We start from the raw sequence: 13,122 nt of genomic DNA, 5'->3' as shown, positions 1-13,122 counted from the left end.
AAGCAAGAAAGAATTCATATTAGGATTTTTAAAAGCTCTTCCAAAACTGAACTGAAACATGCAACAGCACCCAGACTCCTTTATTAAAGTACTCCTAGAAAATCCAAAACACTATTTGAAGGACATCATGTTTTTATTCTAACCTACTGGATTCAATACCCTGCGCTGATAGGGCCACGGACACAAAATAGTTTGTAGGTTACATTAACATTGTTTCAGAAAATCAAAGTATCTTTTTGTATCAAATAACCAATTGAAAAATGGTGTCGTAAAAGGTTTTATAACAATAATATCCAGTGTCATCCTAATCAGATACCTGCTCTTCAGACTAGAAGAAAACAATAAAAAAAAAAAAACAGGAATGATAACATGCTATGTTTGGATTCCTACGTTTATATACTTCCAATAAATATGATATATTATTTTTCAGAATAATAAATGACTGGTGGAAAGGCACCACACTGTAGACCATGCATTGTTATGAATAAGTGTGCATAGAATGAATAACCTTGGATATTACAATATGATTTGTTTCTTTCTGTGCTGATCTGTGTTTTAATCAGATTTGTATTTTTTTCTCTATTAGGATTACAGGGAGGATGGCATGGATTTGGGAAGTGATGCTTGCAGTCGTTCCAGTTCGGAATCCAACTCTAACAAAGTAACGCCATGTTCGGAGTACAAATCCTCTCCCAGCCTGGATCTGGCTACCCTGGAAGATTACGAGGAGGACGAGGACTATCAGGAGTACAAGAAGAAGGTAATTGAGGAGTGGGAAAGCGAATACGAGGACTACCCCGAGAACGAGGGCTACCCCAAAACCGTGAACAGCAGGAGTTTAGCAGAGGAGTTCCAAGATATTAAAAACCCCACCCCCCCGCCTCCCTGTGACACTGCCCCCGAGGAACTGAAGCAAAATGGCAACGTTGTTCCAAGCCACGTAGGGCTGAAAGCAAACAAAACATCTCAAAAGCCCCGGCAGGCCTTGAGGATAACGGGCAGCGGCGGTGGAGTCGTATCCAGGAGGCAGCTCGACAGCTCAGGGACTTGTGTCACAGAGGAGCAGCAGCTGCCTACCATGGACTGGGAGACCCTGGAGAAACATCTTGCTGGATTACAGTTTCGAGAGCAGGAGGTGCGCAACCAAAACCAGAGACATGGAAAAACCAACTACACCTCAGTGAGTGCTTTCATTAATACTGCTCCTGCTCGCTTAGTGATCCCTCTCAAAGACACCATTCCATATATATATATAGTCATTTTTATTGATATGTTTTTTTATTATTATTTTTGATGTCACCCTTTCATGTTCCTAATGTTTACATTTCAGTCCATTTGGTTTGTTATCATTCCTATCAAAAGGACTCACCCACTTGGCAAACCAAAACGCCTGTTAAGGTTCAGCAGTAAGCTTGTCTGTGGAATTTTATAATTGCCTAAGCAGTATTTGTTTTTCTAGACAGGTGCGGAAGGCTTGTTTTGTGGTACTCGGATTCAAAGATGAGCTCTGGGAGTTCTTGTAATATGATCTCCTGCTCACACAAGCTGCTTGTGTGAATGGTTAGGGAGATTCTTGACACACTGATTCACATAACCATGTTAGTGATTAACAAACATCTTCCGCCATCCACTGAAGCAAAAAGACATCTGCAATGAATTTACTATTACTAGTTACAGTAACTGTGTACATTCTTGAGAACATGTGAACTGTACTGCTGTATCGAAAGTAAACACAATAAATAAGATAACGTACACCCTTTTAAGCAGAATGTACATCAGTTTATTAACTGATGCAAAATTAGGAATGTGAAAAAAGGTACAAATGGAATTGCGTCACCAGTTGAGTATGAGGCCAGGTTTAGAAAGTTTTAGAAAATGGTGGCTTTGTTGAAACAGCAAAATATACAGGTAATTGAAATCAAATCAAAGGCTGCGGATGCATTATGAAGCTAACATGTGTATACTGCAGGTAATAGGATTGTATTTAAGGATCAAAGGGATTCGAATAAAAACTATTGACCTTTTCTAAGGAAAATAATCAGGAATCCCTGGACCCAACTGTAACACTAGAGGGCGCTATTGCAATGTATTAAATTATCATTGCCTTCTTCATACAATGGAAGTCACTGAATTGAAACAAACAGGTCCCTGTAGCCTTGCTGTCTTAAAAGGTGTCCATTTTAACGCTAAAACTATTTTGTATTCAACTTACAATTGTTTCCAAACAGCAGATAGCAGCATGAATGCTCATCTTTATATAGATACAGTAGACCTTTGTTACTTAACTCTTTCAGCACTAAGTAACTTTTAGAGAACAAATACCCTGATAAAGATATGGTAAATAGTTTCAGTGTCTTATCCTGAAAAATAAATATAAGTGGTCATAGATAATATAAGTGATCATAAATAAACATATTTGTATGTTAGAGGTATCTATCCTATACTCCTAGTGGGCTGCAGTTTTGAAGCTTTGAGTGGACGTGTCTTTCTTTGACCTGTATACAGTATGTTAAAGTGTTAAAAATGGTTTCAGATTAACAATAAATCTGCTTTGCTTGCCTAGAAAATGTTTCCCCAACTCAGTTCCCCAATAAATATATTAATAGTCAATTATTATATATTTATGTAATGTTATAAAATAAGGAATAATGTACTCCCAACTGCATAATAATATAATTCTGTGGAGGGTTTCGGTTGACATATAAATCACGAGAGCACTTGTTGTGTTAATGTACTGGTGGTAGAATTTGTTTAAAAAGGTATTGTACACAGGTCTCGCACCACCACCATGCATAATAAGACTGTAAAAGACAGACATTTATTTATAGGAACATTATCATTCACTATGTATTATTTTATAATCATTTTTATATTATATTGTAATATTAGAAAACTAGGTCGTTTAATGAAATCCAGTGCTAAATAGTAAAACTTACAATTAAAAACATACACTGTTTATTGATTCATACCAGATTTGTCTAAAAACCGTGTCATGTTTCTCAAAGAATAAAACCTGCATTTCAGCAGCTCGCCTTGCTGTTTATGAGCAATTGTTGCTGTTTCACTGTGTGCAGGGACGTTGCACACACGTTGTTCAGGGTGGGTTTGAACAGATCAAAGGTTAGGTGGCGTCATGCTTGAATCACTGCAGATTGATAAGACAGCAGGTACACGGTTGCTGATTGCAAGTTAAGTCCTTTTGCTTTGCTGGCAGTTACTTTGTATCCACACACAGACACACTTCAGGTACGAGGGCTTGCATTCTTGTGTGGATAGTTCAGTTTGCTCAACAGTGGATTTTTCTTCAATTTAGGTGTAATGTTACCTTGACATCTATGCTCATTTCAGTGTGTGTTGCAAAAAGTCAGTGGATGTATACCTGTTTGGAAATAATGGTTTAAGCAAAGAATGCAAGACTTTATGTGTCTGGTAAGTACTTGAATGAGCTGTTCGTAAAGAGTTTGTGAGGAGCTGGATATGGATGAACACAGATGGACTCTCCCCTTGGCTCATCGCTGGGTGAGTGTTACAGGGTGTTTTTTGAGGAGCTAAGTAAAATGTCTTTGCTTTTAAAACCAAATATAATTTCCCATTAAAGGAGTATTTATATGAAGAATTGCTTTACATTTAAGAGTGTTACATGTTTTGATTGTTATCATTGAAACCGTGTTTGAAGTTGTCAGTATTTTCCTTTGAGTCCATTTGTTGTTGTATTCTCTCTATCTTACTAGGACTGTAGTGTACTGAACATGTCTTTGTAATTTGTTTGGTGGTAAAGAATATAAGGACTTTTAGAGCAGACTGCAAAAGAAGATTTTACACCGTACAGCTATAAAGTGAACTGTGAACTGAGTTCAAAGTGCCACAAACTCAGCATTTGTTTTTCATGCAAAGTTTAGAGCCATAGTTTTGGCATGTTCTTTAATGCTCATTAATGATGTTAGTTTAATGACTTATCCTAAAGACTTTTGGTTGAGCTGAATATTGGTGAAGCCCCAAACATATTCTACAACATGTAATGTATGCATACTGTCAGCAAGAACGTTTTTGTTTCAACTGTAAACAATCCATCATATACAGGCTGTGCTCTTTTTAACACTGATACACAAAAATAGATATTTAGAAATAGGTTTGAAAAAAAACCTGCAATTTGAGTAATAGAACAAGTTTTCCAGATCATGCCACTTTAGTTTTTTGTAAAAAGATACAGAACTAATTTTTGAGATCCCTTGAGATTCAAGGAATTACATTTATGATTTCAACTTTTAGATATGATCTAGATCAGTGCTTCCCAACCCTGGTCCTGGAGGACCACCTACCCTGCTGGTTTTTGTTTCAACAAGCTCTCAATTATTTAATTGAACCCTTAATTTAAGTAATAATTTGTTTAAATTGGACTTTTTAAATCATGTCACTTATAAGAAGTTGGAGAATTCAAGTTCCTTATACAAGTTTATGCTTAATTTGGAACCCCAACTGTTTAAAATAATTAAAAGGCTCTGATTAGGCAAATTATTAGTTCAATTAAGTAATTGCAAGCTCGGTTGGAACAAAAACCAGCAGGGTAGGGGGTCCTCCCAGGGTTGGGAACCACTGATCTAGATAATTATTCATGAATCATGGTTGTGTGGAAGGCAATTACACTGCTCCACCACTGGTTTATATTATTTATTAGTGAATATTGATTCCTGCTTCCTGTCTTAGCAAGCTGCACAAACACAAAGTTCCACATGACTTTCAAACAATGGGCTTTTTGGGCTCAATGTGTTGAATTACCTAGAACTTGGCATCTCTGGAATTTGTAAGCCGCTCTTGGTAAACACTTGCTTCCTTCCTAGACTGCAGGGCGTTCCCTGAATTGGGAATTATTTTGCTGTTGGCTGTAGGGCCATGGCTCGTTCCCACAGGAGGAGAAAAAGACTTGAGAGTGTCACATGACTGCGAAACAATTCACTTATTTTTACAATTAACTTCTTTTTTTGGGGATAATAAAATAGAGGACAAATCCCAAAGTCATTTTTCTCTGATGGGAACTAGATACAAATAGAGGCTGCAGGTCAATGCTTCTAAGACAGTGTGAGTATCTCTTGTTTGCAGCAGAGGTTCCAACATACAGGCCAGTCGACTTAAGACTTTTAATGTAACAGATGCAACTTTATCAGCACCTGAAAATTAGAATAGGATAGAATAGGACTCTGGAATGTAAAGTATTTAGGGACCTAATTACATTGTTCTGCCTATCAAATAAATCCTTGTTTACTAGGACAGTTATTCCTCAAACAGCCTCCTTGTCAACCCTTGAGTTTGCCTAGTGTGGGAGTCAGGTATTTGTGCTGTGCACAGAACGCTTAGCACAATATGAGAGAATTAAGCCTCATACAGTAATTGTAATGCCCAGACCACTTTTTCCCCAGTTATCAACCAGGTCCCACTTATCCATTATTTGTTTTGGGCTGAATGAAGAGGACCTTAGAACTAGCAATGTATTATTTAATTTAGTCTGTACTGTGCATGCCATACAAACTGCTGTTTCGTTTACTTTTGCTCAGTCAACATTACCATATTATTTTTGAAAGCTAGAAATAATTGCCTTACAATGACAGGTCTGCAAATGTAATTATGTATTAATCACAGACTCAGGTGTGTCACAATGCTTTAAACAACCAAAACTGACCTGGTTACTTGAAATAAGGGTTCTGTTTATGACGGTTTCGTGTTTAGTTTTTTTCAGTTGTAATCCAAAGAAATCCTCAACAGCTTTATTGACTTGAAGTTGTTTGTTTAATTCGTAATAGGATGTTTACTTATTAAATAAATACATGTCTATTGCCTTACTGCAGGACCAAGAGACAATAGGCCAGTGTCTCTTTCAGTGTAAAACAGCGTGCAGAAATTGTAGACTTCAGTAGCTGCCTGCAGATCCAGAAATCTGGACTTCAGCATCTCTGGGAAAATTCCTTTCTAATCCTTTTTCCATGTACAATGCAGTGCCAGCTACCCAACAAGCACAGCAGAGTTTTGTTTCCCTGATCAATTTTGGCGTCTACAGATAATCATTCAATCACCATGCTGAATAATTCTGTGAGTTGTGTTGTTATTTGAAATCCTGTCCTGCAAGGATATTAAATCAGTCGATTTAATATTTTGCGATTTAATATTTTGCAGTTCAAACAGTTTTGGGCTGACTTTTAGCATGGTTATGGTTTCTAAAGCATACAGAAAGGTGCAGGGTGGGTCTTAGGCAGCTCACAAATTTTCAAAATGTTTCAACACTATTGCAGACCAGAAGGTCACTTCAGACGAGCAGTGATTTCTTGAAATATGTCTATGTTCTTTAAAGCACCGCAGACTGAATATTCCAACAGAAAATGTTACAGAAGGTGTTTTATCAGAAGATTGAATCCATCTCCTTTTTCAATTGCCTGTCCACTGATTAAATATTGATCAGCCAGCTAAGAGGTGATGGTTTGGGCTAATGCACTGTAAAAGTTGACGAGTGCTTGTTGAATACAGATCAATAGAAAAGGCTGTGGATTTAACATTAGAAACCCTACTAATTAAACTCTGGATCCAGATGTGCATGCCCACATGTTTTAACCAGAGCAATAAAACACACCATTACCTTACAGTCAATTGGTGTTGTTTTTATTTTATATTAGGGTTTGCTAATTTTGAGTGACAATTGAGAGAAAAAATATATACAGTATACAGTATATTGTTAAACAGGTCAGTGAAAATGACCTTGGTTATACTCAATGCTATTTGAATTACAAAACTAATTAAAGTAGACAAGCTTTTTGGCTAATACAAACCTTTCAGCTAGTGCCTTCACTGGTTCACAATGATGAAGGAACAGTAAGAGATTGGTTTGATAAACCTATATCCTGCCGAGATTAGCCACAGATGTGGATTTTTAAATTGCCCTGGATTCAATGAATCACCTAACCTTGGTTATCACAGGGTTCCCCTTTAAAATAAATGGTTGATGCAATCCAGGGGTCTTGTCTGTTGACTAAAGCAATCTGAGCCCTGCCTGCCGTGTGGTTCTATTAGCATATGAAACCTTACATTTTGACTGGTCCCTCCCCCTAGCGAAGCTGACCAATTCTCTATCTGTTATGCATACGATGTGTTCTAAATATGTGTAGTCTGATCGGAACAGTCTAGCCCAAAGCATCCCTTCTCCTTGGCAGCTTGGAAAAAGGTGGCAGTAAAAGGAGTTTAAGAGGTCTTGAAGATTTTCCAATTTTATTTTTCTTTTTCAAATGTATTTTATTTAACCAGGATAGAACCCTTGAGATATACATCTCATTTTTCAACGGGGTCCTGGCAAGAGAAGGCGGCAAGATATAACATTATAAAATCAATGGCTAAACTGGACAAAAACACTTAAAACAAGCTTTAACATGGTAATACAAAATGAAAGCATAAACAAAATCCATTTTCTGTGTCGTAGTAAAACAAGCAAAATCAAAACAAACAAACAAAATAAAATCATAATTTAAGTCATCCACAAAATTCTCTGTTTAAATATTATGATTAATGGTCTATTCCGTTATTACAGATTTTTGTATAAAAAGTTTTTCATGTGCCTGGAAGTATTGATTTTTTCCTGTCTTGTGTCTTGTTTTTACATTGGGAAAGAAAGGCTCTTAAAATGTTTTTAAAAATGTACGTTTTACACAAGAATTTGGTGTTTGCTGAGTGCAGCATACAGTAAAATATATTTAGGGCATCGTAGCAATTGCAGCAGATATGAGAAAAAGTAAAACATTATTCCAGGTAATTTAACACACATTTATATCCATTTATTTTTCTCGTCAAATCAGCTTTTTTTTTGTAAAATATGGAATGTTTATGAAAATGTACGTAATGGTTTCTGCAGAAAATCATTTTCTGTTTAATTTATTATTTTTTTTAAATGTAGTCGTCACCAATGGTTTTTATCCCGGTTCACTGCTGCAACCCCCCGGCAACTTGGGAAACGGAGGCTGAAACACGCGTCCTCCGAAACATGTTCCTGCCAATCCATCATTTTTTGCACTGCGGATCCATACCGAAGCCACCAGACCTATAGTGCCGGAGGACAACACAGATCTGAATGGCTCCACTGCAGACCCGCAGGCGTCCTATCAGCCACAGGGGTCGCTAATCCCTCCCTACCCGGGCGATGCTCGGCCAATTGTGCGCCGCCCCCTAGGAACCCTGGTCACGGTCGGCAATGACAGCCTGGATTCAAACCTGCGATCTCCAGGCTATAGGGTGCATCCTGCCTTTACTGGATGCGCCACTCGGGAGCCTGTTTAATTTTTTAATAATGTGAAAGGCCCATGTGCACATATTTTTTATTAGTCAAACAAATGAGAATATGCTGCTACTTTCTTGCTGCTTCTTGTCCAAGTGAATATTATTTTGTTCATGTAACCAATTTTTGTAGTGTTTTAACCCCCACCCTGCTTTTGTATTCAGAGTCAGTAGGTCATTAGCTCCGCTCTCTGGTGAGAGAAGACAGCAGCAGATTCTTCATGGTCAAGTCAGACCCTTTGCTTGGTTTATCTATTGAAGGTACATATACTGTAGGAAACATTTGTATTTAGAGATCTGTAGACACAAATAAGACGATAAATAACCCTCAATCTCTCACACATATCTGTGCTTTTAACTAAAATGTAGTATTTGTTTCTAGGGATCATAGTCTAGTATTGACAGTATTGTCTATCAAAATTGTCTATCAAGTGTAGTGGCAGTTTTACTGTAAGTCTTCAGGACAGCTATTCTTAGGGCAGTACAGTGTACCCATTTTAACTACCTTCTGATTTAAGGTATTTGAATGTGGTTGCATCAGGACACATGAATCCTTAATTCTGATTGGTTAACTGGTGGCCGTGTTATGGGCAAGTGCTCATGTTGTCAAAATGGGAGATATACCACAGTCACTTCGGCAAGGGTCAAAAGGCTTGGCTTCTCAGACTGCTTATATTGCACGTGTGCAGTTCCTATGCCTAATGAGTCTGTTGGTTTAAACCTTTATGGGTGACCTTGTATGTTCTTACCGGTAGATTTTATTATTAAAAATAATGCAAAACATGGATGCAAAAAAAACATCCAAGAGAAAATAACCTGCAGCATGGCTATAGAAGTAATTTCTGTCCAGTCCTACTTGACTGTAGTTAAGCATTCTTCAAGGCTGCTGCTTGCTGCTGTGATTCATGATTTTCACAGTGGGGGTCAGAAGGTGTGGGGGGTCTTGTTCTTTGCTAAGGATAAGTTGGAACATCACGTAGACTCCTACATTAGTCTACCAAATCAAAATTGAATGCACTACAGCATCAGTATGATGAACCTCCATAGCAACCATTTATTAGGCATACAGGGAAAATGTGATTAATGATACTTTAAAATATGAAATGTGGTAAGTTTAATTAGGCTGGTGATTAATCCTTGACAAGAGAAGAAACAGATGCTGTTCTTCTGTGTAGGCTGAAGAGCCTGTGTGCAGCAGGAAGCATCCCCACACTTTCCCATCCAAAAATCCACATCGTGGTCCTTAACTGCCAGACAGTGCCCTGTGGGGGTGGTTGGGCAGGAAGCCCAAAGGGCTGAGGACCCTCAGCAATCCACAGGGCACTGCCTGCTATTTAAGGATCAACAAAAAAGGTCATAAACTGCTTATAAACCATATTATAAGTAAAAGTTACCAGTGAGGTAAGACAATATAAAAGGAGTGATCTTTCTTCTTCTGTGCTGTGATATACAACATAGATTGAAGGTCCAATTCTGTTGTTAAATGAATATGATCAAATCCAAGAAAATGGTTCAAGGTACAAGCTCCCCATTATCTCCATTATCAGGGATATGCAGTCCCACAGGGGATAATAATATTGTAGAAATGGCAATAATAATAATAATAATAATAATAATAATAATAATAATAATAATAATAATAATAATAATTTATGAACAATCAATCAATAATACATATCTTAAAGCTCTATTAAATGTTAGTTCAACGTCCAAATTTACATCAAGCCAATTAACTAAAGTTTAAAGTCAGTGCAGTTCTCTGACCTGTTTGCATGTGCGACAGAGATGAAATGTAATTCTTTGAAGCAGGAATCTCTCTCATATTGTAGATAACCAGGAATTACCACCTGTTTTTTTTTTTTTTAACAAACTCAATGAAAGAAATCTAGGGGGGAATCTAGGGGGAAATACTCAAATTTAACAAATCTACAATAAATCTTGTTGAAAAGTGCATGCGCCTTTTACAACAGCATTTGTCCAGAATGAATTCCCTGAAGGAGCCCTTGCATGGCTTTGATCTTGAGAGCAGCCCTGGTGTTCATTTGCCTACACAAGAATCGGCCTGAAAAGGCATTTAGTACTCAAAACAAAAGAACAATTATTTGATCACGCTTTTCCAAAAACTTCATAAACAATGGTATGCATTTTTTAAAGCTTGAAGAAATGAGGGGGAAAAAAACTACATTCTGTATCATTTGTGCTCCCTTACATTTTGAACTATTCATTCACGTTTTTACTTGTTATCGTACAATGTCAGTAAATAAGGCATGTTACCCATGAAATGGCATCGGTAATCATTTAAAGCTGCCAGTTCTCTACCCTTCTACATTGTATATTCTATGTGCTTTTGTAGGGTTCGCTGCAAATAGGAGGCAAGCTGAAGCAAAGCTCTTTTTGTCAGACTGTAAAATGAGTGTGTCCCTTGAGATGAGAGACCATTACCGGAGCAAGCAGTTTACTAGAACACGAGCAGCCAAAAGCATAACTGTTAGTTTACAGCGTGCATATCTGAGTGGGTCTTGTACAAAGTCAATACCCCAGCATCATAAAACCCTTCTTTTTGCCGCATAGTTTGCTGAGTTGTAAAATTCAGATGCAACATTACTAAGCATGTTTCCTTCCCACCTTGAGTTTCCTCTCACCCAGCGGTCTAATTTGCTGAGGCTGCCTTTGCGCTCCCCATGGTGATTTATAATTGACTGCAAGTGCTGGCCAATATTATGACTAAGCAAAAGAACAGTTACCTGGGAGACTGACCTTTCTGACGACAGGGATTCTGGAGAGGAGGATTACATCGGTTTCATTTGCTTTTGGCAACATTTAACATTTGGTTGATTTTTTTAAACCTTAGAATGTTCCTGTCACACACTTTCCCAGAGTACACAAGTGATTTGCTTTCACATTTTGGATATATTTGGATATGAGCAAGTTTCTTTTAAAGGACAAGGGCCTGTAACATGGGAAACAAAACCATCTTTTAATATTTGTGACATCTCGCAGTGCTAAATAACATCCTGAAGACAAAAGCTGTTTAATGATACCAAAATGGGTGCATTGTGAGAAAAATGACATTTGCACAAATACTCTACATTGGATTTGAAACACAGGAGAAAAACAAGAATGTGGCAATAGACAAGTTAATTTCTGCCAATACACCCAATGGTAATTCCATAAAAGTTGAAACGAGTTCCATAGTAATTATTTATTTAAGTATAGCAACATTTTTCTTAATGGAATCTCTATACCCCCTCTCAAATACTGTACCTTAATAGTCACAAGACTTTATTTTAAAAGAAGTTCCTCCATGCTGTAGTAGCCTTGAGAACTACATTCACAAACTACCCACAGAGTGGCATACATCATGGTTTCATTCCCTGTCTGGAAGGAGACCCTACTACAAACGCATGTAAATAACACAGATTGTTAAGTAATAACATCATACTTGGCCCTTGCGGTCATTGGCATTACACAATTTCCAAATCATTTTCATACATGACTAATGTGCAGCTCAGCAGAACTTGACCCTGCAGGGCATTGCTTTTCAATAGGGTGTTGCTCAGCGCACACACAAACGCATTACACATCCCCTGAAGAAACACTCTGAATGCTGCAAGATGATGTGTTGAAACACGTTTCAATACCTGAAGTACCTTGTCTTTTTCGACCTTGTCTTTTAACTGGAATTTGAATTGTGTTTTTTTATGCATTCAAATTGCATTTTGTTTTGTTGTCCCATAAAACAGAATACAGTAATTGTTTTACTACTGCTGAATGGTCTGGCTTGAATGTATAATGCACTGAAATAAGATTTTTTTTTAAGATGTTTAATGTCAAGGACTTTGAATTAGTGAAGAGTCCTTTTATGGTAAAGTAGCAGTGTATATTAATGCAATGTCAACATGGACTAACCGTGAATTATTGAATGGTGAAATGACCAGGGAAGTGCTGCATTATCAAACACTGCCAAAAAATGTCATTCAAACTATAATTATCATGCAAATGGAAAAAAGGGAGATTACAGAGGGGTCTGAACGGCTTCCAGGAATAATGCACACTCAGCTCTCCATCTGCTGTTTACAGTATTTAACGTAAGTAACAGTCTCAGAGGTTCATAATAGTTTATCATTTGAACCAGGATTGCTTTCATCTTGGTCTGTGCCACTCAGTCTGCAGTGTGTAGGAGAGGCATGTTGTCTGGAGGCCAGAACAGGGGAAGGCTGGCCTCTCCAGGTGTGTGTTTTTTTAGAGAGTGGAAGGAGGCTCTCTCCCTGCACTGGCTGACAGTGTGTTCTCCCTGAGTGCCTGTCGCATTGTACTGTACTGTACAGAGTACACACAGCATTGCTGAGCCCACAGGCTAACCTCACAACAGGGCCTGACCTGCGTCGGGTTGGAATTTCCTGTCAATTCTTCAGTCAGCTGTCTGCGCTTTGATTCTGTCTGGCTTCAAGTTTCTGTGATTAGACTGTGATCCTTCGCTGTGTATTGGGCAGAGACAGCAGGTAGTAGGAGCATTTGCCTTAATGTTCTAATACATTAATTATTTTGATTGATAATGATGTGTTATATGTTTAGAATTTGAATTAATGTCTATTTTTGTTTAATAATGTAATAATAGATTTTATGGAGAATAAATTTGAGTGTATGATGTACAGTAATGTTATGGACTTTTTTAAATATGTTATCGATCGAGCATTATGCCATTTTAATACTATTCAATCTGTGGGGTTCTGTTTTAAAAAAAACAAATATACAAACTTCTTTAACAAATCCAATTGCTAATGAAATGCTGGCATGCCTGGGTTGCACAGACTTTAT

General features: G+C 37.6%; 1 protein-coding gene across 6 annotated transcripts in view; it reads left to right on the top strand.

Moving 5' to 3' along the window:
- Positions 1-13,122, top strand: part of LOC117423593 (schwannomin-interacting protein 1-like) — a 183,984-nt gene that overhangs the window by 138,413 nt on the left and 32,449 nt on the right. For 5 of the 6 annotated variants that reach the window (XM_034039645.3, XM_034039646.3, XM_058990349.1 and 2 more), the window contains one exon: positions 587-1,180. In XM_034039645.3, the coding sequence (XP_033895536.3) occupies positions 587-1,180 (594 nt within the window). Of the gene's footprint in view, positions 1-586; positions 1,181-3,288; positions 3,520-13,122 lie in introns of those variants that run through there. The other variant, XM_058990350.1, reaches the window with a different exon arrangement.

The sequence above is a fragment of the Acipenser ruthenus genome, chromosome 17, assembly GCF_902713425.1.
Source record: "Acipenser ruthenus chromosome 17, fAciRut3.2 maternal haplotype, whole genome shotgun sequence".
Classification (NCBI taxonomy): Eukaryota; Metazoa; Chordata; class Actinopteri; order Acipenseriformes; family Acipenseridae; genus Acipenser; species Acipenser ruthenus.
Note: the sequence above shows the minus strand (reverse complement) of the source record. Positions and strands in the feature narration are given on the sequence as shown.